Source organism: Trichosurus vulpecula, chromosome 2 (genome assembly GCF_011100635.1).
Source record: "Trichosurus vulpecula isolate mTriVul1 chromosome 2, mTriVul1.pri, whole genome shotgun sequence".
Lineage (NCBI taxonomy): Eukaryota > Metazoa > Chordata > Mammalia > Diprotodontia > Phalangeridae > Trichosurus > Trichosurus vulpecula.
The window spans coordinates 348,442,340-348,470,299 of NC_050574.1; the positions used below are offsets into that span (position 1 = coordinate 348,442,340).

The following is a 27,960-nucleotide window of genomic DNA, read 5'->3' on the forward strand; positions in this document are numbered from 1 at the left end:
CTGGTAGACACAATGACCAAACACAATTCCAAAAGGCTCATGATGAAACATGTTTTCTACCTTCGGATAAAAAGCTGATGGACTCAGAGTGCAGATTAAAGCATTTTTTTTCTCTTTCTTTTCTTTGGAAATAGCTAGTGTTAGAATTTGTTTTGCATGGTTATACATATTTATAATGAGTTTTGGTTTTTCTTGCCTTCTCAATAGGTGACATAGAAAGAGGGGAAGGGAGAGAATTCTGAATTAAAATTAAAATGAACTAGAAAAAAGCTATTCCAACAATTCAGAGAAACCTGGGAAGACTTATATGAACTGATACAGAGTGAAGTAAGTTAATAAATAGTGATAGAGATGTTTAAAAAAAACCCCAAAAGATCATCAATAGAACATCTTGAAGTTGATAGAAGAAAACAAAAAGAACTCAGAAGAGGAGTTTCTTTTGTGTTTCATTTATTTATTTATTTGTTTTTTACCACAATTTTTTTATTTATTTAACATATTTAGTTTTCAGCATTGATTTTCACAACAGTTTGAATTACAAATTTTCTCCCCATTCTACCCTCCCCCCACTCCAAGATGGCGTATATTCTGGTTGCCCTGTTCCCCAGTCAGTGCTCCCCTCTGTCACCCCAATCCCCTCCCATCCCCTTTTCTCTTCCTTTCTTGTAGGCAAGATAAATTTCTACGCCCCATTGTCTGTGTATCTTATTTTCTAGTTGCATGCAAAAACATTTTTGTTTGTTTTTGAACATCTGTTTTTAAAACTTTGAGTTCCAAATTCTCTCCCGTCTTCCCTTCCCACCCACCCTCCCTAAGAAGTCAAGCAATTCAACATAGGCCACATGCGTATCATTATGTATAACCCTTCTACAATACTCATGTTGTGAAAGACTAACTATATTTTGCTCCTTCCCAACCCATCCCCCTTTATTGAATTTTCTCCCTTGACCCTGTCCCCTTTCGAAAGTGTTTGTTTTTGACTACCTCCACCCTCATCAGCCCTCCCCTCCATCATCCCCCCCATTTTTTTTTATCATCCTCCCTCTTCTTTCCTGTGGGGTAAGATTCCCAATTGGTTATGTATGGTATCCCCTCCTCAGGCCAAATCTGATGAGAGCAATGTTCACTCATTCCCGCCTCATCCGCCCTCTCCCCTCCTCCCACAGAACTGCTTCCTCTTGCCACCTTTATGCAAGATAATCTACCTCATTCTATCTCTCCTAATCTCCCTCTCTCAGTATGTTCCTCTCTCATCCCTTAATTTCATTTTATTTCTTTTAGATATCTTCCCTTCATCTTCAACTCACCCTGTGTCTGCTCTCTCTCCCTCTCTCTCTCTCTCTCTCTCTCTCTCTCTCTCTCTCTATCTATATATATATATATATATATATATATATATATATATATAATGTATGTATACACACACACACACACACACACTTAGATATATACATACATACACATTCACCCATATATATACATAAACACATATGTATGCATTGTTTCATTTATTTTAATACATAGTTTAAAAAACTTTTATGTAATAGAAGTTGATTTCACTCCAGGTCTTCAAGAAAAGGCTGGATGACCACTTGCTGGGGTTGTAGAGGGGATTCTCAGTCAGGCCTGGGTTATACAGATGGATTCTGAGATAACAAATCTGAGATTCTGTAGTTGTATGAAGTCACGGATTCTTGATTTACTGAAGCATAGAAACCATTCCTTAAACTCGTCACTCTCCAGCTTTAAATAGCATCTCCCTTCCCATCTATAAAGTTTTGCCCCATATCCTTTCAAAGCCCAGATCAAATCCCATCCCTCACCTAATCAATCTAGTCCCAAATAATTTCCCTCCCTCCACTGATCCCTGTGGCACTAATTGTTTATCCCATACACTTGTTACTTTACATTTACTATCTGGTGAAGTCTCTTGTGGTATTGTCTTGCATTATTAACTTTTTAATTTCTCTTTGTGTCTATTTCTCATCTCTTCCACTGGATTGTAAGTGCCTTGAGGTTATTCTATCTTTCTGTGTCCACCACAATGCTACATGTAGTATGTGATACACTTGCTCAGCAAGTGCCTTGTGGTTTGATTAATTACCTGATAAGATTGTTAAAATGCATTATCTTGCAACTATTTACAACCTAGATGGAAATTTATCACTAGAAGAGCCAGGCCTAGGGTAAATAGGATGCAGAGTAAGGGGAGGTCTTGAGTAGGCAAGGGAGGTGAGAATGATTTGGATCACCGGCCTCCCACAGAAAGTCTTTGTGGCCCGGGGCAGGAGGGGTAATAAGGGATAGAATATCCTTTAGCTTCATAGGACAATCTGAGACCCAGGAAGATTAAGTAGGCAGCTAGGTGGCCCAATGGATAGAGTGCTGTGTCTGGAGCTAAGAGAAACCTGAGTTCAGTATAACCTCAGATAGTTGCTAGCTATGTGACTCTGGGCAAATCACTTAATCTTTTTCTGTTTCAGTTTTCCCACCTGTAAAATGGGGATAATAATAGCCCCTAGTTCCCAGGGTTGTTTTGAAGATAATATTTGTAAAGTGCTTAGCAATCAAAAAAGATACATAAATGCCAGCTATTATTATTAAGTGACTTGTTACTCACACTCTTTTCATAATTGAGACATAGAAAGATAGAAAGTGTAGACTTTACTCAGTTGAGATCCAATTCTATGAATAAATCTATAGCCCAGAGATCAAAGGGGAAGGAACACAGGACCATGAGTAAAGAAATCTGGTTCTAGTCTGGGCTCTGCTAGTGTCTAGCTGTGTGATCAAAGGCAACACTTTATGTTTCTTCGGGCCTTCCTTTCTTTACTTATAAAATATGAGAGTTGAATTAAAAGGCCTCCAAAAGTCTCTCAAGTTCTAACATTCTCTTTTTTCGTGGATTTCAAAGGATGTCATTCTGAATGAATTCCAAACAGGAATCAGATCAACCTGACAGCATTGAACTTTTTTAAATAATTCATCTTTTCCAAAGAATAGACTGATACACGATGAGAGGAATGGGCAGATTCCATCTAACCAGCTGGACGGGATCATCCTTCACTGTCTGGACAATTTGTGTTTTTCAAATGCTTTGAGCGTATCTGACAGTAACTGTAGTTTTGTCTTGGACATGGATAAGTGATTCACTTAGAACATTCAGGAAGCAGTTATCACCTTATAGGCCTTTCATCCAAAGCAGCATCCTTCTTTTCACTCATCCTAAGAGGTATTTTTAGTTGTTATTTTTATTGGAAGTGAGCAAAAATAGATGCATTGGTGTCCTTCTGGAAGAGTGGTTGGATGGTGGAAGATATTTGAGGACCTGACATATCTCAGACTTCTCTGTGTTTTGTAGTGGTTTTTTTTAATTAACCCTCCAGGAAACCAGATTTTCATAGGATCAGAGGGCCATAGATCTAAAGGTGAAAGGACCCAGACCCTAGAGAACATCTAGTCCAGTGGTTCTCAATATCTAGTCTAAGGATTGCCTCTGAGAACCCCTGAGACTCCTGTGCCTTACTTTCCTCATGAATATAGTGAAAGGGTTAGACTCTAAAGGTCCTTTATAGAATCCTAGGAAGGTTAATGATTTTCCTAAAGTCATAAGGATGGCAAGCAAGGGCAGAATTCTGACCTGGACCTTCTGATTTCCAATCCAGGATCCATTCCATGATAATGATGCTGGCAGTAAGTGTGAGAATTATTTGTTCAACCACACATTTATGGAGTATCTTCTAAGTGCAAGTGATTTTTTGTGCACTAAACTATTACTGAGCCATCTGTCATTTGCAAAGCACCAAACCAATTTGGTATATATCAAGTTACTTATATACACCCAACACTGTTGAATGGAGAGTGGAGTATCTGTCCTTTCCTTCTCTACCTCTCCCCACAGGGAATTCTGGTTTTACTTTCTCTCCTAGAAGTTCTTCTAAGTGAAGGAAGGATCACATGCCACACTGCAGTGCTTGAGAACTGCAAAACTGAGGGTATGAAACATTCAGATCCATCTCTCTGATGGTTAGGTAGCACTTCACCTGGAATCTGGAAGATCCGAGTTTAAATCCTACGTTAGACATTCACTAGTTGTGTGACCCTGGCCAAGTCACTTTACCTTCCTGTGCCTCACTTTCCTCATGCATATAGTGAAAGGTTTCCATTCCAGCTCTTATTCTATGACCCCATGACCTCTTCTTTGTCTTTATCATATTCTATGTGCTATCACTTTTATTTGTGTACCTGTCCCACTTAATGCTTGACTACAAACTCGTGGAAAGCATGTAATGTGTTGCTTTTCAATGTTGTATCCCCAGCACCACAGAGCAGCTCTGAGTAGCAAACAGAGGGCCTAGTTTGGAATTGGGTCTGGCCTCTGACACATACTGACTGCCAGCACGGTGGGTGATCGACAATCTCTCAGGGCTCAGAAAATTCTTTAACGCTGTAAGTTTCAAAATTACTATATTGGAAGCTTCCTGCACCAATAACACCGTAGGTCTGGACCAAAGACAAAACGATAGTCCTTAGCACCTAGCACGGTGTCTGACCCATAGCAGTCACCTAATAATAACACTCATTGAATTCTTATCTTGGGAAAAAATCCCTTTCCTCTCTGGAACTCAGATTTCTCAAATATAAAAGTTGGGGGCTACACTAGACGACTTCTAAGGATTCCTTTCAGTTTTAATTCCTATGACCTTATGAAACAACCCCGGCCCAAGGAGAAGTTAAAATAAAGAAAGTGTCCACTTCTAGATGCAAGATTTCTTTTTTTTAATTAGGTGAATATCTAAGAACAATAGGGGAATTGCCAGCAAATAAATAGACAACCAAATAAATAAAGTACTGGAGAGGAAAGTAGGGGTGGGGGTGCTCCCAGGAGAGTCAGGGACATCTTTGCATAGTTCAGAAATGAACACCAGGTGGCAGCGATTTGAAATATGGATTTTCAGCAGAAACGCAGCATTTGCAAAAACCAAGAAAAGGGAGAGAAGTTTTGAGGAAGAAGAGGAGCAGGTTGGAAGGTGACTAACTACGTCTTTTTTTTTTTTTAACAGAGATCGTGCTGTGAACCTTTCATCCTCTCTATGGGGGACAAGGAACCGAGTGTTTTACATGATCTGCCTGGGCATCCCGTACCCAGTCATTCCAGACTGAGATGCTCCTTTGTTGCTGCCCATCTGCAGGCCTATTACATTCTGTCCTTGGCGAAGCTGCTCTTCAGAAAACCCTCTCCGGTTCTGCTGAGCTTTCCTGGACAGAGAAAAGATCGTAAAGTGTCATTATGACCAATTTCCATAGTAATATGAAACTTATTCTTATTTCTTTGACCATCTCAAGATAATGTTGTTGGATAAGCTATAACATGACTTCCCAGCAGGTATGTCGGAACCTATTGGCAGATTTCAAAGATTTACCTGGTACATCTCCCAGGGGGCTGCCATCGCCATCCTCTCCCTCTACTACACCCCTTTCAAGATATGCCCTGATTTTTATGATAGAGGGCAGTGAAGACTGAAGCAATACTACCCACCCCAACTCCCTCTCCCTCTCTCTCTCTCATCAGTTAATGAATTTCACTGCTATGGCCACCCCAACTCAGGTCTACACCTACTCACTGTAGAGGTGAGAAAACGGAGACCATGGGCAACTAAGTAGTACAGTGCCTAGGTTGCCAGGCCTGAAGTCAGGAAGACCTGAGTTCAAATTTGACCTCAGACACTTAAAGCTGTGTGACCCTGGGCAAGTCACTTAACTCTGTTTGCCTCAGTTCCTCATCTGTAAAATGAGCTGGAGAAGGAAATAGCAAACTATTCCAGTATCTTTGCCAAGCAAACCCCAAATAGAGTCATGAAGAGTTGGACACAACTGAACAACAACAGAGACCATATATTTTATTAAATAGAAAGTTAAAAAAAATTAGCAAGAGGTGAAACTTAAGTCATGATCAAAATACATTTTGGTATTCAAACCATGCTTCATACATGCCACACCATCCCTATAAACTTTAAGAGAGGAAAAGGTTGGGACAATACTTGATGATTCAAGAGATGTGAGGGGAGAATCTGAAGCTCTAGCAGGAAAAAAAGGTAGGGGGTAAGATCATTGGAATCAGAGCTTGCTTAGCCATTTTTCCATCATGTCTGACTCTTTGTGACTCCATTTGGGATTTTCTTGGCAAAGATACTGGAGCGGTTTGCCATTTCCTTCTCCAGCTTATTCTGTATATGGGAAGACTAAGGCAAACAGGGTTAAGTGACTTGCCCAGAGTCACACAGCTAGTAAATGTCTGAGGCCAGATTTGAACTCAGGAAGACGTGTCTTCCCAGCTCCAGGCCCAGACTTCTATCCACTGCACCACCTTGGAATCAGAAGACTCAGGTTCAAATGTCAACTTCACTTCTTAATTACTAAATGACTCAGGGCTTCAGTTTTCTAATCTGTAAAATGAATGAAGTCCCTTTTGGTTCCAAGTAACGATCATACATGTCCTCCCAAATGGCCAGTTCACATCTGATTCCTTCTTTAGCTGCCATGTTGGACAAGATGAATGTAAGGTCCCCTCCAATTCTGCAGTTCTATAACTCTGTGATCCTTGTGTGTTAGACAGAGGGAAGTACGCTGTTGGGCCTGGGTAAATATCAGTTAATATTGCCAGCCTCCCAGGCTTCCCTCTGAGCACCACTCTTGGCTTCAAGCACATTGATTTTGGGATTTTTGGTTTTTTACCTGTGAAACCACGATGGTTCCCCTCTGTAGCAGCCATCATCCTTTGTGACAGCTAAGCTGCCCAATGCCATCAAGGTCCTCTGCACAGCAGCCATGTCTTTCCCTAGAAATCCACCAACAAAATGATTAGATTAAAATACCTTTCACAGGAAGAAACAAAGGTTTGGGGTTGGAGCTCTGGTGAGGTTTCTAGAAGAAAAAACATTAAAAGCTTTGACTGGTCATAATAGATAGTCCCAGGGAAGTCATGTCAAATTTACAGAGTGTTTCAAAAGTCTTAAATCAGTTTTAAACTACTAGGGCCCAAAACTGCTATGCCTTATAATTCACCATAAGTCAATCAATAAACATTTACTAAGGGCTTACTGTTTGCTAGCATTGAGGATACAGAGAAAGGCAAAAATACAGTCCCTGCTCATCTTCCTGCGTTCAAAGCCGGCCTCGTATTCTTATTGGCTGTGTGACTGGACAAGTTGCTTCATCCTGTTTGCCTCAGTTTCCTCATCTGTAAAATGAGCTGGAGAAGGAAATGGCAAACCACTCCAGTATCTTTGCCAAGGAAACCCCAAATGGGGTCACAAAGAGAAGGACGAGACTGAAGCGACTGAACTCCAACGAGAAGACACCGATCAGGCATCAGAGGCATGATTCAAACCCAGGCTCCTGCCTCTAAGCACAGCACTCCTTCTACTACTACAAGGTGTGTCTCCTACCTTAAAGGAGCTCTCAATCTTTGGCAGAGACAACATGCAAACAACTCTGTACAAACAAGCTATTTATAAGATTGAATTGGAGATCAGAGAGGGAGACACTAGAATTAAGAGGGATTAGAAAAAGCTTCCTGTAGAAGGTACGGTTTTAGCTGGGACTTGAAGGAAGCCAAGGAAACCAGTAGGTGGAAATGAGGTGGGGAGAGCCTTCCATGCATGGAGATGACCAGTAAAAATGTAGCAAGATGGAGTGTCGTGTCTGAGGAATACAAGGAGGCCAGGGTCACTTAATCACAGAGTGGGGGAGGGGAAGAGGTATAGGAGGTTTATAGGTTGTAAGAAGACGGGAAACATATGGGGGCGACAAATTATGAAGGACTTTGAATGCCAGTGGATCTTATATTGATCTTGGAGATGATAGGGAGTCATTACATTTTGGGGGAACATGGCACAAATTGGTACTTTAGGAAGGAAGATCACTTTAACAGCTGAGTAGAGGATGGACTGGAGTATAGAGAGACCATTGGCAGGCAGAACAACCAGCAGTCCAAGTGAGGTGATGAGAGCCTAGAGTGAGGGCAGTGTCAGAGGAGAGAAGGTGGAATATTCAAGAGATGATGCAGAGGTAAAAATCAGCAGGTCTTAGCAATAGATTGGATATGGAGGGTGAGAGAGAAAGGGGAGTTGAGAATGATGCCTGCGTTGCAAGATTGGGTGATTGGCAGGCCCCCAAGTCCCAGGGATATTTCCAGCACAAAGTGCTTCTGAGGTTAAAAGCTTCCGAAGATGGACAGGACTGCCTGGGTTAAGTAGCACATTCCAGTCACTGAGTGAGAAATCCTAATCAGTTCACAGTCACTGGGTCATTCTAATTAGTTCACAGTCACTGATTCTAATCACTTCACAGTTGTTGTGTGGATAATACATTCCAAATAATTAGCAGGTGGCAGGGCTAACACATCTCAGCTCCTCCCCTGAGCACAGGGCCTCCACTCATTCTGACATGTTTCTGAGACAATAGATTGAGAGCTGGAACAGACCTCAGAGATCGCCTAGACCCACATTCTCGTTTTAGAGATGAGGAATTTGAGGCCCAGAGAAAGTGTGACTTGGGCTAAAGTGGGGGAAAATCTATCCATTTGGTGGCAGGCATAGGTGGCTCTGACTGACAATTTAACAGTAATGATAGCTGCTTATTAGGTCAAGGTCCCCAAAGAGATCAAAGAAAAAAGACTCATGATAATAAGACCCATGTAACAATGATAATGATAGTAAATATAACAAGTAGTTTTTATCATGGTGGCAAAGAGCTAGAAACTAAGGGGGCTCCCTTCAATCAGGGAATGGTTGGACAAATAATCATTTGTGAATAGAATAGAGTACTATCGTGCCCAAAGAAATGATGAACGGGAAAGAGATGTTTTTCAAAGAAACCTGGGAAGGCTTATATGATTTGAGCGGAACCAGAACAGTTTCTAGGACAACAACAAGATTGTAGAAATGAACTTTGAAAGATCTAAGACCTCTGATCAATGCAGGGACCAAACATGATTCCAGAGAAGTGTGAGAACATTACCCATCGCCTGACAGAAAGGTGATGGACTCAACAGACAGAAAGAGACACGCAATTTTGGATATAGACAAAGTGGAAATCTGTTTTGCTTAACTACGCATATTTGTCTTTTTATCTTTTTCTTTTCCCACTGGCGAGATGGGGAGATAGCAGAAAGGGAAAATAAATGCTTGTTAATTGAAAAAAAATTTAGAAAGAACACCTAAAATACTAATGCTAATTAGTAGTTATTAGTAAACTACTACTAAATTACTAATTGGTAATTATTAGTAAACTAATAACTCATCTTTATACACTGTTTTAATGTTTACAAAGCATTTTTCTCACCCTGAATGGTAGGCAGTGAAAGGCTTATTGTCTCCACTTTACAGATGTGGCAATTAAGTCATGGAGAGGCAAAATGATCTGCTCATGGTTACACAGCTATGAGAGGCAACCAAGAGATGAAGTGGACAGAGTGCCAGGCCTGAAATCAGGAACACTCATCTTCCTGAATTCAAATCTGGCCTCAGACAGTTAGTTGCTAGCTTTGTGACCCTAGACAAGTCACTTAACCTTATTTGCCTCAGTTTCCTCATTTGTAAAATGAGCTGGAGAAGAAAATGGCAAACCACTCCAGGATCTCTGCCAAGAAAACCCCAGATGGGATCACAAAGAGAAGGACAAGACTGAAATGACTGAACAATACCAATGACAAGACATCGATTAGGTGTCAGAGGCACAACTCAAATCCAGTCTCCACTCTTTCTACTACCACAAGGTGTGTCCCCTACCTCAAAAAAGGGCACTTCTCCGATGACTGATAGTGGGGAGAAGAAATGGAGCTGGACTGATTGGCTCAGCTCACACTGTATAGAGAAATCCAGAAGGCTCCTGGAGTTGGCCTACCTTGGTTTACACTTTCTAAGGTCCATCCATCTATGTACATGAAACAGGATTTATTTTGTTGTTCTGTGAAAACACTTTGGGGTTTATATAAATCCTGTGTGTGTTGGTAGGTTAATTCTTAGATGTTTAAAGCATTTAGTTGTTATCTTAAATGGACTTTTAATTCTGTTCATCTGACTCCTGAGGCCAGATTGGATCAGACAGAAAGAATTCAGGATCAACTCCTCTTGTTCATGTTGCTTCAAGAGAGCTGAACAATAGAGACAATAAATACAGATGCTTGTGTGTGTGGTGGGGGTGGAGAAGGGAGGTAATTTGAGAAGCTGAGTGACCTCTAAGCGGTAGAAGATATGGCTGGAGAGAGTAGCCTGTGCTCCTCCCCCCACCCCTCTCCTTGCTTTCCCTGGTGACAGATGGGCCCAGTGTTGGAGGAGATGTATCGTGAAACTCATGTGATGTTTACAGCAAAGCAAGAGGCACAGAAGAGGGGTGAAGGTTATAGTGGAAAGCTGCGGAGGACAAAGGTTAAAAGGGAAGGCCTGAGTCTGCCAGTGTTGCCAGTTTAAAGGCAGGTATTAAAATGCCCTCTTTATATCCAGGGTTACCAAATCTGGCTACTGTGGCTCAGTTGTTGGGGAATACAGAATTACAGGGAAAAAGCAGGTGGAAGGAAAAATGGCATTGGAAGTTTGAAATGTGGTGGAATAAACAAGGCAACATATAGGAAGTCCAGTTCAAGATTCCCATTTATTTAAAGAGGTAGACTCCTATCCCAAATAGTGGATCCTGAGGCCCAGTAACATTAACATCTTGTTGTCTTCAAAAATGAACAGTAATCTCTGAAGAGATGTTGAAACTTGAGAAAGTGCTGGGATGGCAGAGAAAGGTCCGTGTGGGCAGTAATGGAAAGAAAGGAAAAGCCAAGGGATAACAAGGCAACATAGAATCACAACTAGAGTGCTAGGCTTGGAGTCAAAGACCAGCTTTTGATGGTTACTACCTGTGTGACCTTGGACAAGTCACTTATTCTGCATGTGCCTTAGGGACCACCCCTTGGATGAAAGCTAGCAGGGTGTTTAAGGTAGGTCATGGATCCCCTCCAGAGGAGGAAACTGAGTCTCAGATGGACTAAGTAACATGGCCCCAGACTTATCTAAGTCATAAATTGGATGCTGTCTTCATTGGTGGAGAGAGTCTTCATACTATGAGTTCCCCACACTGCCAATATCACAGATTCTCCTGTACGTGTACAGAAATATAGGAAGAACATAGAGACAGAAATTTCCTAAAAGAATGCCCAAAGATAACAAATCTGACTGAAAGTTGGGGTATTTGTTGGTACAGGGGCAAATAATAGTAAAACAAGAAAGAATGAGGCTGGCTAAAGGTAGAGACTTATCATGTGATGATTTGACACCTGGGACAAAGATAGACTCAAGAAGATCTGAGCAGGCTTTAATGAAAGATGAGGAGGCAATTTTAATTACTAATTTGTCTGCACTTAAAGCAAGACCGAATTAGTTATGTTTTAATTGAACTAGACTTTCCCATCACCAAGGCAACTGATTCAGCCCAACTGTAGATTTTAGCTTTCAAAAAAAAGTCGCCTCACCCAGCTCATCATAGCCAAGGAGGGGAACTGGTCTACATCTCTGGCCATCCCTGACCTGGCCTTCGTAGGCTTTATCATCTTAAATATATTTTAACAAGGAATATAAGCTCATGAGATCTTAGGTGTAGAGTTGGGAGGGACTTTGGATGCCATTCACATCCAAATTTCTCATTTTACACAGGAGGAAACCGAAGTCCAGAGGTGAAGGAGCTTGCTTAGGGCTACACATCTAATAATTCTTGAAGGTAGGATTTAAACACAAATCTTTCTGGCTCTTATCCACTGCACCAAGCTGACTATTTTCCTCCCCCTTCTGACATACCTTCTACAATGTATTTGTATAGTCAAGGTAATGGGAACAATGGAAGAAAAGGAAGAGAAGAAGAAAGCAAATACAGAGGAAATTAAAAGCAGATTAAAAAGTCTCCTGCAGCATTCAATTTTCACATTTCCTACTGGGTACCAATCATTTCAAGCATAAACCCTTAGTCTAAAATGTTTGATTTCAAAGCCACTTATTTTATTTTAGATGAATCATGCATGAGTCATCCTCTTAACTCTTGGAAGGCTGGTTGTTTTCATCTTCCATGAAGTACCAAAGGGAAGCAATAGCACCACTGGGGCAACATAAAGACGGCACAAGGAAATCCCTCATTTTTTGCTTGTTTCTGAAATAGGGATAGAGACCAGACCTGGAATTTCACTGGTACAGGGAATGCCCAGAGAGAGAAAACTCCCTCTACTAACACAGGTCGATATCTTCTCTGCAACTTATAGTCCTAGAGAGTTGTCTAGAGCAGCAATTCTCAAAGTATAGTCCTAGTACCTTTGAGATTCCCCCCCCCCAAGACTTCTTCAGGTGGCCCTTGACATTAAGCATATTTTCATAATAATACTGACATTTTAATTTTTAATATAGTAAATGCTGATAGATATAACATAAACAAAAGCTATTGGGGCATTCTCAATGATTTTTAAGAGTGTAAAGGAGTCCTGAGACCAAAAAGTTTGATTACTGCTAGTCTACAATACTGAGAGATGAAGTGATTTGGCCTGATTACACAGGTCATACACATGTATGAGTCAAAAGCTATACTTGAACCAAGGTGCTCCTGGCTTGAAGGATTTCTCTCTATCCACTATACCACACTGCCACTCTGAAATAACCCTGGAATCATCCCTAAAGGTGTGGCCCACTGTATATAAAAAGACCTGGAGGAGAAGAGAAGGAGAGAGAGAGGGATGAAATATCTAAGAATGTAGGGTTCTCCCCAGGCCATTTTACATTTTGCTTCTTGCCTCACTGAGCTTTTTTTTAGGAAATCCTACAAAGTGGAAAAACAAGAGAGGATGTATTCAGAATACAGTCATATTTCCCTGGCAGGCTATCCAAATCATAGGGGGCATTGAGGGGGAAAAAGAATAGCAGAATAATGGAGTGGAAAGCATATTAGACTAGAAAAACAATGAAATCCAGTGGGGAAATATATTTCTAGCTTTGATAAAAGTATGACAACCAAGATATATAGTGTATTGGCACAAATGCCTGAGACCAAGAGCCATTCCTCAATAGATTAATGGACATTGGATGGGAAACAACAGTTTTCAAAAGAAAAAATGTAAACTATCAACAACCGTATGAAAAATGTTCCTGATCACCAATACTAATAAATGCAAATTAAAAGAATTCTGAGATTTCACCTCATACCAATCACAGAATTAGGGAGCTGGAAGGGACCTCAGTTGCCATTTAGCCCAATTGATACATGAAAAAGAACTCCAACCACAACATATCTGACAAGTGCTCCTTCAGCCTCTGCCTGAAGATCACCAAGGTGGAAGAACACACTGTTTCTTTGAAGCATCCCATTCTACTTTGGGACAGCTCCAATTATTAGGAAATTTTCCTCATATTGAACCTAAATTTGTCTTTTTGAAACTTCTATCCATTGCTCTTGGTTCTGGCCCTCTGGGGTCAAAAGGACCAAGTTCAATTGCCCCTCCATATGCCAGCCCTTCAAATCAAATTGTCAAAGATAATTTTTTTTAAGAAGGAAATATGAAGTGTTGGAGAGGCTCTGAGAAATTAGATATGTTGAACCTATAAATTGATCCAACTATCCTGGAAAACTATTTGGAATATATGAAAAAAGAGACTAAAATGTACTTGTCCTTCATTTCAAATACTGAGCACATAAAACAAGGAAGTCAAAGAAAGAGAAAATAATCCCATATAGACCAAATGTTCATAGCCACAATTTTTGTGCTAACAAAAAAACTGAAAAATAAAATAGGTGTCCATTGATTGGGAAATGGTTGAATAAATTGTAATACTGGAATGTAATAGGATTTTGCTGTGCCATTCAAAACAATGGCCACGAGTAGATTAAAGAAACTTGGGAAGAGTTGGTTGCCATTGTTTCAAGTGATTCCGAGGGAAAAATACCCACATAAAAAAAGAAAAAAAAACGAGACATCATTAAACACAAAGGACTCAATAATATAAAGCAAAACTATATTAAAAATCATCACAAATTAGATTAATGTAATGACAAATCTTGATCCCAGAAGACATATTTCCCTCCTCTTTATCAAGACATGGTGGATTACAGATGCAGAAATGTTTTATACATGGTGGATACATATGATTCCTTTTTGTTTCTCTTTGTTACAGGAGGAGGGGTTATTGAGAAATGACAATGATGCAAAAATAACCCCCAAAACATAAATAAAATTTTTTAAGGGGAAAAAAAGGATGATGGACTTGGTAACAGAAGGAAGCCATGTTTGAATCCTGATTCCAACTTTTTTTTTTTTTAGCAGTGTGGACCTGTGTAAGTCACTTAGACTTCATGAGTTTCAGTTTCTCCATCCACAAATGAAGGGAAAGATCTCTGGTTTCTTCACTGTGTAGCTCTAAACCTGTCTCTGATTTTAGTCTATAAGTACAAGGGAGTTGCCAGAGGCACAAAGAAATGAGATGATTGGAGCTGGGTCGCGTAGCCAGAAAATGTCAGTCTGAATTTGAAACCAAGGTCTTCCTGATGCTGTTCTTAGCACTTTTCCCACGACAACACATTGATCCTTCTCCATTGGTAAAAATGATATGAACCCTTGGAAGTGGAACAAGAGATATTGAGAGCAAAGTATTCTCTAAACCATCATAGTGCTATATTAAGGTGAGCTATTGCTAAGGATGCAGAAAGGGCAGAAAGCCTTCCCCAGTCTTTCTGTTGGTCAGAAGGTTTAAAACGATTGAGTTAATGGCAATGCCTAATGTAACTTGGGAAACATCTCCTGGGCAGAACCTGAAAATACTTCACAAACTGAAAGGTTTCCTCCTCCATGGAAACACAGCTAAGCTGTCACTGGCATTAAGTGCTGCTCCTGCTGCCCAGGAAGGCACCACGTGGCAATGCCCACTTCCTCCCCCAGCACCCTGGGGATAAACATGGGAAAAGCATATTTAAGCTTCCCTACCACTCAAACTCCAACTTAAGCCATATTTTCATGGATCTAGTGGGGGTGGAAATGACAGAATGAGGGAGAGACAGCCATTTTTGCACATACTTAAGAGCCACATTTGAAACTCTTCTGTGAATTACAGATGAAGTCTGCCCGTTTAGTTTCTTCCTCCCCACCCATGCCAAAGAACTGGTTCAGCTCATCACTCTTATGTCCCAGAAACTGTCAAGATATAAGACTCTCCATCCGCTTCCCAACAGCACTGCACTTTTCATTCTCTCTTCCAAGGATTCTCAAACTTTTCAGTCTCCTTAACCCTTGACTTTTTAGTAAAACTTCTTGGACTTCTTATTCAATATCAAGGGAAATACATTCTAGAGTTTATCATGCATGTGCATACAAGAAATGTAATTAATTAATTTCAGTAAGATTAGTTATTAACCAAATATTCTTCATATCATTCTTGTAGCCTCTGGGGACTTGAGAACTCTGGATGCTCTACATTCCATACATCAGGGATTTCAGGACTGCTTCAGGGATTTAGCTGAGGTTTGGGGCGGGGGACAAGGGTCTCAGATATGTCCCAAGGGTTCCTCTCTAAGATCAGGAAAGCTTTGGCATTGCAGACTCCCTCCTGGAAATAGAGAGCCCTCTCTCTGTATCATATCCAGGGGCAGTCCTTAGAGGGTTAGTATCTAACAAAATCCCGGCAGAGTACCACACCTAGAATCAGGAAGAAATGAATAATCCTGCCTCAAGCATTCTTATTAACTGTGTGACCCTGGGCAAGTCACTTAACCCTGTTTGCCTCAGTTTCTTCATCTTTAACATGATCAGGAGAAAAAAATGGCAAACCACTCTGGTATCTTCGCCACGAAAATCCCAGTGGGGTCACAAAAAGACAGACACAACTGAAAATGACTGAACAACAACAACAACCATGCTAATCTAGTTCACAGGGTTATTATGTATAATTAGTCCATCCTGGTGACTGTCAACCATGTTATACATCTCAATAAATTCCTCTTTAACCTGTACCAGAATTTTCACCAATATAGTGAATCAATAAGCATTTACTTATTAAGTATACACTATGTGCCAGGCACTATGCTCAGTTGAGGGGATATGAAGAAGGGCAAAAGATAACGCCTACCCTTGGGGTGCTCATATTCCAATGGGGGAGACAACATGTAAACAACTAACTACAAGGAAGAAAGATATAGAGTAGATCAAAGGTGATCTGAAAGAGGCAGGTCTGAGCAGCTGGGAGCCAGGAAAGACTTCCTGCAGAAGATAGGACATGAGCTCAGTCAGCTTATAATCCACACTTACACTAACTCTTGGAAACAAAAGTCAGGACTGACTCCACGAGAACCACGAAGATGGCCCACTGCCTCTACTGGAGCTTTTATCTAAAGGGGAAGAGGGAATGGTTTTCCCTCTGTAAACAGAGCCACTGCCACCACTATCACTGCCTTGGGGGAGCACCACCAACAGCTGTACAACTGGAAAGAGTACCAGATGCTACAAGAATCAGGGTGCTAGAAACAGACTGTCTAGGCGACCGTTCCCCCCGCCCCACCAGCTCACAGTGGTTGAGGATGTGGTTACAGCAATTTGTCAAGAGAAGAAGAAAGAGATAGTAGGGGAAAGAAGAGAGGAGACAAGGGGACAAAAAAGAGTGAGCTGCCCTCTCACCCTGTTACTTATGGTATGGCAAGACATAATAGATGGGGTGGGGGAGGGGAATCTCATCAGAATAAAATACAAACCCATTATTCTGGCATTTGACCTCCCCAACTGTCAAAATCTGGCTCCAGCACATGTTTCTTTGTTGTTGTTGTTTTGGGTTTTTTAAATTATCGTTATTAATTTATTTTTAGTTTTCAACATTCACTTCCACAAGATTTTGACTTCCAAATTTTCTCCCCATCTCTCCCCTCCCCCACCCTAAGACAGTGTGCATTCTGATTACCCATTCCCCCAATCTGCCCTCCCTTCTATCACCAGCCCCTTGCCTTTCTCTTATACCCTCCCCTTCTATTTTCCTGTAGGGAAAGAGAGATTTCTATGCACCACTACCTGTATATCTTATTTCACAGTTGCATGGAAAAACAATTTTTAACATTTGTTTTTAAAACTTTGAGTTCCACATTTTCTCCCTTCCTCCCGCCCCACCCACCCTCATTGAGAAGGCAAGCAATTTGATGTAGGTTATACATGTGTAGTCACGCAAAACACTTCCATAACAGTCATGTTGTAAAATACTAACCATATTTTCCTCCATCCTATCCTGCCCCCCATTTATTCTGTTCTCTCCTTTGACCCTGTCCCTCCTCAAAAGTGTTTGCATCTGATTACTCCCTCCTCCCGTTTGCCCTCCCTTCTATCATCCCCTCCCCATCCCATTCCCCCCTACTTTCCTGTAAGGCAAGGCAGATTTTCATACCCAATTGAGTGTTCCAATCCATGTTTCTAATCTTATTTCAGCCTACTCGGATATCTCTCTTCTTCATTCTCTTCTCCCCCTCAGATGGTTGCCACTCTAATTTAGACCCTTGTCACCTTTCACCTCAACTACTACAAATGAAGTCCCTATTGGCCTCTCTTCAGTCCCTCCTTTTCCCAATCCATTCTCTACAAAAACAATCTTCCTGACACACCAGTGTAAGCATGTTAATCCCCTGCTCAGATATTTTCTAGTGCGTCTAGGACAAAACACAGAGTCCTCCACTGAACATCCCTTACAAATCTAGTCAAACTGGATTATTAGTCGTTGGCTGATTTCATCCTGACTGCTCCCACCTCCATACATTTGCCCCTAGCTTCTCTGTATTGCCTGAACTAAAATTCTCCCCATATCTCTGTCTGCTAAAATCCTCCTCTTCTTTCAAGATCCAGAGCAGATGCTACCTCCTGCGTGAATTTTTCCTTCGTATCCCCAGTTAAAAGGATCCCATCCTACAATGTCCCTCAGGCCACTTTATTCCTACATATTTAATGATATTTTAATTTTACATGCAACACGCCCTTCATTCCCAATAAGAATTTAAGCTATTAAAGACAAGGCCTGTCATTTTTTAACTCTCTGTCCCCAGAACCTAGTATATAGTTATGGGACCTATGGTTTTGTTAGTATTACATGAGGAAACTCCCTCAAGCAACACAAGTCTGTGTCTTCTTTGAAGCCTATAGTCTTAGAGAATTGTCTGGGTCAATGAGATGTTAAGTGCCTTGCTCAGGGTCCCACATCCAGTATGTGTCACAGACTTGAACCCAGGTCTTCTCCATTTCAAGGTCAGTTCTCTATCTGCTACACCATATTACCTCTCACAGAGCCTCGGGGAAGGGATATATTCATTTAGCTAAGAGAACAGGCACAGTCCAAAGCCTGCTCCAAAGAAGAGTGAAAGCCAGCAAAGCAATTAGATGTTAACTTTCATGAGATTTTACTTAATATAAGCTATTTGTTAATTTGAATAGAAAAGCTTTCTCAGTTTTTATTCTTCCCTTCTGCTCCTTCCATTAACTGCGAAAAGGATAGGATAAATTGCCCACATATTGCTTCTTCCTATGATTTTGTACCATTCGTCTCTTTCTAAGCTAAGCACAGTTGATAGGGATCTTTTCCTTGACACACTTAATGATGATGAGGAAGAGGAAGATAAAACTCAACACAAAGCATACACCTTGGTCAACCAAGTCATTTGCTCTTCAAGATCCAGAGGGTCAGCAAGGATTGGGCTAGTACCCTACCTTCCCAAATAGACAAGAAATATTGGTCCATGAAAAGAGCAACGGATTTGAATTTAGAGGACCTGGGTTCAAATCCAGTCCTTCTGCTTAACGCCTGTGTTACTTTTTATAGTTGTCTCCTCATCTAAGGTGTTGTACTAGATGACCTCTGAGACCCTTTCCAGCTCTAAATCTATGTTCTCATGATTCAGGAAACTGTTGTTTAAAGAAGATGTCCATGTAATCTATCCTTAACTATCTGAGAGGTCAGGATCAAAATCTGATATGATCCTTTGACTTTTCCATGTTAAAACTTTGAACAACCAACTAGCCAGTTCACTTACCATGCTTCTGTGAATGCCACCAGGAAGAGATTTAACAATATTTCCACAAAATGCAAATTGTGGTGAAGGAATCTAATAGAATATTGCTGCCTTACAGGAAAAGATGAATATGAAGAATACAGAGGAGCACGGGAAGAATTATTTGAACAGGCAGAAAAGTGAAGTAAGCAGAACCAGGAAAACGATATATACAATGCTTACAGCTAGGTAAACAGAGAGAACAACAAAAACCCTAATGTGGTGCGATTATAATGACCAAACTTGACCCAAAAGAAGAAAAGGAGAAAATACATTCCCTCTCCTCTATTTGTAGAGACAGTGGGAGGGTGTCTATGGATGTGGATGATATGGATGTGGATATACCATCAAGTATATTGGTAAGTTTTCTGGAACTGCTTTGGGGTTTCTTCCCTTTCTATTTTTATTTTTTTTTTTAATTTTTGTTACAAGGGATGGCTTGCTGGGAAGAGAAGAGGAAGAGATCTATTTGGAAATGAAGGTGATAAAAAACGAAAGCTAGCAGTAAAAGTACTTTAAAAACAACATTGTGGACATCATAGTCTATCATCTGTTTATACTATTCCTAGCCCCTCCCCCCCAACACTTGAACGTTTCATTCTCATTGATCTGAATTTTCCAAACTGCTCTCTAGTGCTATAGTCTACACTATGCAGGGAACATAGGGGACCTTTTTAGAAACAGTGGATCCTTTCTGATAACTTCAGAGTTCATTGCAAATATAATAGAAATGCCAATGCTACAATAACGTAATCTCACAAATTATATAACACTTTAAAGTTTACAAAGCCCTTTCCTTACAATAAGCCTATGAAACAGAGCATAGCTTATCTGCATTTTATAACTCCAGAAACTGAAAATTCGAGTGACTTAAAGTCACACATCTAGCAAGTGCTGGAGCCGAAACTAAAACCTCCATCTTCTGTTGCGTCAGTTTCTTTATCTGTGAAAAGGGGATTAATAATAGCACCTACCTCCTAGGGTTATTGTGAGGATTAAACGAGCTAATATTTGTAAAGCACTAAGCACAATGCCTGGTACATAGCAGGCACTATAAAATGCTGTTATTATCATCACCATCATTCTGACTCCAAGGCCACTGCTCTTAAGACTATGCTTTTCGAGCTTCTCTGCCAAAAGGGGGTTTCAAGCTATCGGATCCTAAATACATCTAGAGTCCCATCCTGCTTGAATAACTGAAACCTCAAAATAAGGATGCATTTGACCAGTATTTCCTCCTGAGTTTCTGTGAACACATGCACAAGAGCACCATCTGGGACTTGTGGATGCCTGCAGGCTCACTGTGGCCCCTGGACCAGAGGAAGGTGAAGAGAAGCAGATATCAGAGACAAATATGTGAGAAACGAAGAGTCCTGAGGACAGATAAAGTGGAAAGAGTGGGGATTGGGAGTCGGATTGTTTTTGTTGTTGCTTAATCATTCAGTCATGCCCAACTCTCTGTGACCCCATGGGTCTTGTCCAGGGGGTTTTCTTGGCAAAGATACCTGAAGTTTGCTATTTCCTTCTCTGGTGTGTTCCCACGTTACAGAAGAGAAACTGAGGCAATTAGAGGTTAAATGACTTGCCCAGGGTCACACAGCTAGTAAGTGTCTGAGACGCGATTTGACCTCAGATCTTACTGACTCTAGGCCTGGTGCTCTGTCCACTGCACTACCTAGCTGCCCCAAGGACTTAGGTTCAAATCCCATCTCTGATCCTTTCTATCTGTATGGCCTTGGGCAAGTCACTTAATTTCTCTATGCCTCAGTTTCACCAAGTGTAAAATGAGCGGTTGGACTGGATGATCTTTGAGGTGCCTTCAAGTTCTAAATCCATGTTCCTTCATTGCAGTGGCATGCAGCAAGGCAGTATGACCAAGACAAGCTGTTAGTTTGGAATGAATCTGACCTGGAGGCTCTGCAGAGGAGGAAGGAGGGAAGAACAGGGATGGAAGAGGGAGGTGCCTCACAGTGCATGTGTCTGGGGATTTAAAATATATACAGTGCTAGGAGAGGTTGAAGATGAGGGATATTTGTGAGCAAAAGGCTGATAGGGCTAGTCTATAGCTGGTGTTATCATCATACACACACACGTACATACACACACACACATACACCCTTGTAATTCTGTCCTGCCATCCTCTCTCTAAACTGAGAGCTTTTACGCCTCAGTGATTCTCCTACACCTGTTCAGCTGCTCCTCTAAACAGATGCCTCCTCATGATGCCTGGCTCGGCTCCTGCTCCTGCTTCCTGGGCTTCATCAGTCACTGTTGTGCCAGCTCTGAGTCATCTCTCTCCCTTTAATCACTGTTCTTTGGGCATTTCACCTGAGGCTCCATCCTGTCTCCTCTGCTCTTCACCCCCTGGATTGACCTCTCCTCTCCCCGGAGTCCTCTCTTCTTCCTGTCAATGCCATAGTCAACAGTCCTGGCTTGAGCTCCAGGGGGTAACATCCACAAGCCTTCTGAGTTTCAATCTTTACCCAGCACTAAGAAACTATAGTTCAAATAATAACAACTGCTGACCTTCAAATAGACTTTGCAAAAGCATTTTATATAGGAACATAGATTTCGGTGCATTGGATAGAGTGCCGGCCATGGAATCAGGAAGATCTCAGTTCAAACCCAGCCTCAGATGCTTACTAGCTGTGTGATCCTGGACAAGTCACTTAACCCTGTTTTCCTCAGTTTCTTCCTCTGTAAAATGAGTTGGAGAAGGAAATGGCAAAACACTTCTGCATCTTTGAGAAGAAAATCCTAAGTGGTGTTATGAAAAGTTGGACATGACTAAACAACCAAAAAAAATCTGATTTTAGAAATGAAAGGGCCACAAAGATCATCTAGTCCAACTCCTTCATTTTACAGATGGGGAAACTGAGGCCCAGAGAGATGAAGTAACTTGCCCAAGAACACATAGGTGATAAAGTAGGAGAACCAGGATTCATGATTAAATCTGATTCTAAACCCAATGCTCTCTCCATGGTACTATACTATCTTTCAATCTATTATCTTTTTGTTCTTCACAAAACTATGAAGCAATACAGGCATTCTTTTCATGCTTACTTTTAGATGAGGAAACTGTGGTTTATCTCTGTTTTATAGATGGGAAAACTGAGCCTCACAGAGATTAAATCAATTGCCCTAAGTCACAGAACTAATAAGTGGTAGAAGCAGAATCTGAATTTGGGTCCTTTCCCTCCAGAGTCAGTGCCCCTTCCACCATGCCTTAGCTGCTTCAAGGCAGCCTCCTTGTCCATTTCTCACGTAATCTGGTCCCACGGCATGGATGTCTATGTCAATCATTCATTTGGACATCAGTTGCATCCTTTTTTCCCTCCACCATAATCAGATACACATTCTGACCCTGATTTTGCCTCCTGTTCTCCCTCTTCAACTCATTAACTGAGAGAACCTCTTCAGGCATAGCCCTCAAAGCAGGATTTTGCTTTCTTATCTCCCACTAGTGCCTTTCTACCCTCCCTCCACCTCTGCTATTACTGAGAATACATTTTGAAAGAGGTGGGCACCTAAGGACTAAGGCAGCAATGTTGACAAGCTGGAGTCCTTCTAGTGAAGGGTGACCAGGATGGTGACGACAATCGAAACTATGCTTCTAAGGTTCCTCTAGTTCCTAATCTATAATCCTATCATCTGCGCTTTAAAGGATTTGGGTAATAAGTGCATAGATATTGGGTGTCCTAAAAATGAATATCTTCCAGCTCTACCTCGTGTTGCTCAGTTGCTTCAGTCATGTCCAACTCTTTGTAACCCTATTTGGGGTTTTCTCAGCAAAGACACTGGAATGCTTTGCCATTTCCTTCTTCAATTTATTTTACAGATGAGGAAACTGAGGTAAACAAGGTTAAGGGACTTGCTGAGGGTACCACAACTAGTAAGTGCCTGAGCCCAAATTTGAACTAGGTTCTTCCTGACTCCAGACCTGGTGCTCTATCCAATGCACCACCTAATTGTTAAAGTACCAAAAAAAAAAAAGACTTCAATAAATCTTTGATCTCATTAATGTGACTATTCCCTCCATCACTGCAGATGACAGTTCCTTAATGGTCTCTTACTCTGCATAATTCTAGTCCATTTTCTCAATAGATCTTTCAAAGGGGTGCTATCCAATGTGCTAGAGTGGAAGGGCAGGAGGAGAGAACAAATCTACTTTCCTTGGCTCCACCCATTAAGGGGTGGAAGCAATAGTACAAATCAACTAAGGAAGCAGCAGAATGCAATAGGAAGCCTGGGGATCTGGAGACAGAGAACCTGGGTGCAAATCCTGGCTCTCTAGGCCTCAGTGTCTTCATCTCTAAAATAACAGGGGTGAAATAAACTTTCCAGATCTTCTCCAGTTATTAAAACTGTAAACTGAACCAAGACTTTTGGATCACTCTGTAGTTCTTGGGTGCCAATTATAGAACCCCATCCTTTCCTTCACTGATAGAACGAGACTGTTCTCCTTTTCTGATCACACATTTTTTTCAGTGATGTCATCAAGAAGGATCGATAATAGCCATCAACAAATATTTAATGAGAGCTTGCAATTTGTAAGGCATATAATGGGACAAAACCTAGAAAGATATTCATTTTTAGGTTGTTAAAGAAGGCTACAGTAAATAAAAAATAAACAGTCTTTACAGACCACCTGCCTCCATCCATCCTCTTTCCAAGTACCCTCTCCTGTATTCTCTGTATCTTAATTTGTGCTGATTTCCCATTAAAAAACCAAGGTTTCTGTGCTGGCTCACTCTGTCCTGTACAGTATCCAAACATACTCATGCCTTCTGCCTAAAGTAGTTAATATGAATAGCAGTTTTTAAGGAGCTAAAGAAAGCTGACCATCCAGGCAAAGAACAGGACACAAAATGACTACCTCATATTGTCATCATCATCATCATTATACCTAATTAATGGAAGTCCATAACCTAAATCTAGGACCTGACTTTACATGGTGATTTTGTGTTAAAATATACCATAGTCCAGAGGATTTGTATGAAGGCTAGAATGAGTACTGCCTCTGAAATCAAAGGACATAAGTTCAAATCTCACCTCTGGTGCTTACTACCTATGTCATCTTGGACAAGTCACTTAACTTCCCTGGCCATAAGTTTTATCATAAAATTAGGGGGTTAGACTAGATGGCCTCTAAGGTTCCTCTAGTTCCTAATCTATAATCCTATCATCTGCACTTTAAAGGATTTGGGTAATAAGTGCATAGATATTGGGTGTCCTTGAAAGCCTCAAAGATCCCCTTCCTTTCCACTGTGGCACAGTATAAGAAGAACTCACTTTAGGATTAACTTTGCGATTAGGGGATCTGATTCAAATCCTGATGTTCTCACTTCTTTCCTGTGTGACCTTGGGCAAGTCACTTAATGACTCTGGGCCTCATTTTCCTCATCTGCAAAATGAAGAGGTTGCACTTGATGGTCTCTGAGGTCCCTTCCAGCTGTAAAGCTATCATCCCACGAAACTCTCAGTTTCTATGATGATTCTACCATACTCTGAATCTCAGCTGCTCATTTCTTTTCTTCTTCTTAAGGAAGGTAACAATGGTGCCTCTGTCTCTTTTTCATAGAGGTATTGCCAAGATCAACGGTACGAATCATTTTTCATAAATTAGGTTTCTCAGCAGGATGGTAGAGGTACTAGTTCAATCTAAGGTGGCATTAGCTAGAAGGCTGTCTCTTTCAGCCATTAACACTCAATACACCTTAAAATACTATTATGTCTAATAGAGAGAAAACACTGTTATCACCAGTTAGCCCCATGTGATAACAATCCATTCGGATCACTGCATCATTGATTTGCTCCAATGGGCCTTTTGAGACAGCCAATAACAATAAACAGATGAAAGAACAGTTGATTCAGTAGCCATTGTCTGTCTCTTAGTGATTCAAGCAGGCTTTATAGGAACCATAGTCAACAAAACCAGATATGTATGTGAAGAATGTAGTGCACTGCTAAGTAACTGTTAACTACAAGTTAGGGTTATCATCCACTTCCCAGATATTATGACAAAAAGTAAAAGAATCATTTTTGCATTAATCCCATTAATGATGGAAGGCATATCCTCTTCCTCATGTCATTTTTCTATTAGCTGATGTTTGTTTGGAAAAAGTATGTTATGGGTGAGGCAAGAGAGACAAAATATATTCAGCGTGTATCTTTCTTCCAAATGATGCCTTCTGGTTATTTGTCAAATTGAAAAGGTGCCAGGTTATCCTCAAAGTGAAACCTCTACCACAAAAGGGATCTTACGCACCATTGACAGAGCATTGTGATAACAGAAAGCCAACAGGCAATTGGGATAATGGCACTAGAAGATGTCTCTGGGTGGGAAGAAAGAATCAAAGTGAGAAATGGCAAGAAACAGACAGATAGACACACAGAGACAGACAGAAGAGAGTGAAAAATCAAAGGATGGAAAGAAAAAGATGAGAGAGAAGGAAGGAGAGAAAGGAGGAAAGGAAGAAAGGAAGGAAAGGAGGAAGGGAGGAAAGAAAGAAGGGAGAAAGAGAAGGAAGAAAGAAGGAAAGGGGGGAGGGAGGAAGGAAATTTCTTTTGTTAACACACACATCAGTTGTTTGCCCACAAACACTTCAATTGTTTACCTTCCCATAGATCCACAGTCTGAAAAATATCTGTGGTCCTGACTCCATAGATTTCAGCAGCCTTTAAAAACTGAGAGATTTGCTCCATCTGCTTGAAAGCCATTTTTGACTCTGAGATCTTTGGGATTGGCTCTTGTCCTGTTGGATGTAAACTATTTATCAACTTGCACAGCACCTGAAAAAGGAAAGAGGGAGCGAAGAGTCTGTCTAATATTGTTAGTTACAGGTCACTAAAAGAAAAAGCAAGTCCTAACCCATACAACTTGCACACTGGGCAGTATCGGTGGGGCAGGGAAAGGTGTGGCAGTTTACACAAGAAAACAAAATGATCCAAGTCCTACTCCAATGCTGCAAATGATTTGCTGTGCAATCACAAACAAGCCACCTAACCTCTCTGAACAAGAAAGTCAGTTTATGACTGGGGAAACCAGGACCCAAACCTCATAAGACAGTGTTGATAAGCAATTAATTACTGAGGATGGCTGCTGCAGGGAAGTTATTTCAGTAGAATTTATCAATCTGTTTACCTATCCATTTTTCAAAAATTTCATCCCAAGACTGAAATCAAGCTTGGTGATCAACCAGGCACATGCTATTGCTATGACAAAGAACTGATTTTAGAAAATCTTCTTAACTCTCCTCCATAGCAACACACACACACACACACACACACACACACAGAAAAAAAAACCTATAAAAAAGTCTAAACCAAGAAAATGAAGTAAAGGTATATGCTAAATATTATGTAACAGTAAATCACAGCATGAGGGCAGGGCTGGTAGGATTGCTTGAGTCACAAGCTCATGTAGGCAGCAGTCTATCTCCCTGAAAGCATCTGGTTGGAAAACAATCATTAAATAGTGATCTCCTTGGGCTCCACACTAGCTTCAGCCCTGGGTCTCCTTAACAAAGCAATAGGACCACCACAACACAAGAGGGAACTCATCCACGGAGAAAACAGAAAAACAGATTCTGAAACAAATTAATGCACCATGGGTGGCTCATGGTGCTAGAGGATTTATTAAAAAACAAAAATCAGTGAGGGTGAGATGGAACTGCTGTCTCTTTTAAGAGAGGATGAGACAGTTTGAAATTGTCTGAAATTTCATCCAAAGCCATCAGAAATACTTGGGAGGCATGGAAAGCTCACCAAGCTAGCTAGGAAGGGAATTGTCCAGGCAGGCCAGTGTGGACCACGGAGAGACCAAGAGATGGTTAATCCCCGAATGATAGACCCAGTATAGCAACACAAATCAGCAGCCTGTCTGTAGAAAATAGCAGGGAGATGCGTTCCTAGTATGCTAACTTACCTCGGCCACCAGAAACAAAAGCTCAATCAATACTTACCGTTCCATCCATTAACCAGTTCTGAAAATTGGTCCGGCCAGGGGGTGGGTGCTCTAAGTCCTCTCCACATTGCAGAATAATCCAGTCCACTAATCTATTCTCCAAGTCCTGATCATACTTCTGCTCGATCTTTTCCTGCACCTCCCGGCTTAAACCATAGCTTGGTCCCCTGTTAGCCATCTCTGGAAGAGAAGAGATAACACAGCCGTCATTCAAACAATAGAAGCCGCCGCCTCCCCAAGATCCCAGACCAAATGCAGCGGTGGCTTCGGTTTAAAGGGCCAGGAAGAAAATGTAAGGAGTCTCAGCTGCAGCTGCAGGGGCAGTAATAGCAGGAGCACGTAGAAACGGGGGAGGGAGGTTTAGGGGAGGGTGGGGAGGGGGGGGTTGCACTTTAAATCAAGAGAGTGAGCAGAGCTTCTCCTGGATCCAGGAAAGGGAAATACAACGATATTAGGATGGAGCTTTAAATTCAATCCCCAGCAAATCCAAAAAGGGAAGCAGGATCCCTGAACATCCCCAGTTTGTCGGGGGAGGGGGATGGGGGGCCGGGGGGAGGGAGGCGGAGTGAGGGAGGGGGAGAGAGAGAGAGAGGGAGAAAGAGAGACAGAGAGAGACAGAGACCGTGAGAGAGAGAGACACACACACACACACACAGATACTGTACATGGAAGCTCAGTGGAACTTGACTCGAAGCCAGCTAGCAGGGGAAATTTGGTGGTGTTTTCCCCCAGCTCAGTCGCTCTTTGGGAAGCCTGAAACCATGGGATCTAAAGCAGCTGGTAATTAACAGGCAGAGCAGGAGACTGGCTGGATGCTGTGGTGCTGATGCTGCATGGCGATCTGGAGGATACACTGATTTGATTTTCTCGTGTATGAGGAGGGTCAAACCAGGGGCGTTGCTAAGAGCCCTACT

At 41.4% G+C, this 27,960-nt stretch overlaps 1 protein-coding gene across 2 annotated transcripts; it reads right to left on the bottom strand.

Annotated features, from left to right (window-relative positions):
- Positions 1–4,764: 4,764 nt before the first annotated feature.
- Positions 4,765–27,960, bottom strand: TAGLN3 (transgelin 3). Of its 2 annotated transcripts, XM_036745711.1 has the most exons (5): positions 27,712–27,960; positions 27,045–27,226; positions 25,698–25,872; positions 6,736–6,838; positions 4,765–5,259 (listed from the first exon to the last, which is right to left on the bottom strand). In XM_036745711.1, exons 2-5 carry the CDS (start codon positions 27,222–27,224, stop codon positions 5,118–5,120), a joined length of 600 nt encoding a protein of 199 aa, XP_036601606.1. In that variant the 5' UTR covers positions 27,225–27,226; positions 27,712–27,960; the 3' UTR covers positions 4,765–5,117. The 2 variants fall into 2 exon arrangements, with proteins under 2 accessions (XP_036601606.1, XP_036601605.1); XM_036745710.1 differs by lacking the exon at positions 27,712–27,960 and having other exon boundaries at positions 27,045–27,573.

Bases quoted from the DNA above. Each gene is read 5' to 3' on its own strand.
- TAGLN3 (XM_036745711.1), bottom strand. From the start codon at position 27,224: ATGGCTAACAGGGGACCAAGCTATGGTTTAAGCCGGGAGGTGCAGGAA. The intron at 6,839-25,697 runs GTAAACAATTGA...GTGGATTTCTAG, and splicing joins GACTGTGGATCTATGGGAAG to GGAAAGACATGGCTGCTGTG. The intron at 5,260-6,735 runs GTAAAAAACCAA...TTCTCTGTCCAG, and splicing joins GAACCATCGTGGTTTCACAG to GAAAGCTCAGCAGAACCGGA.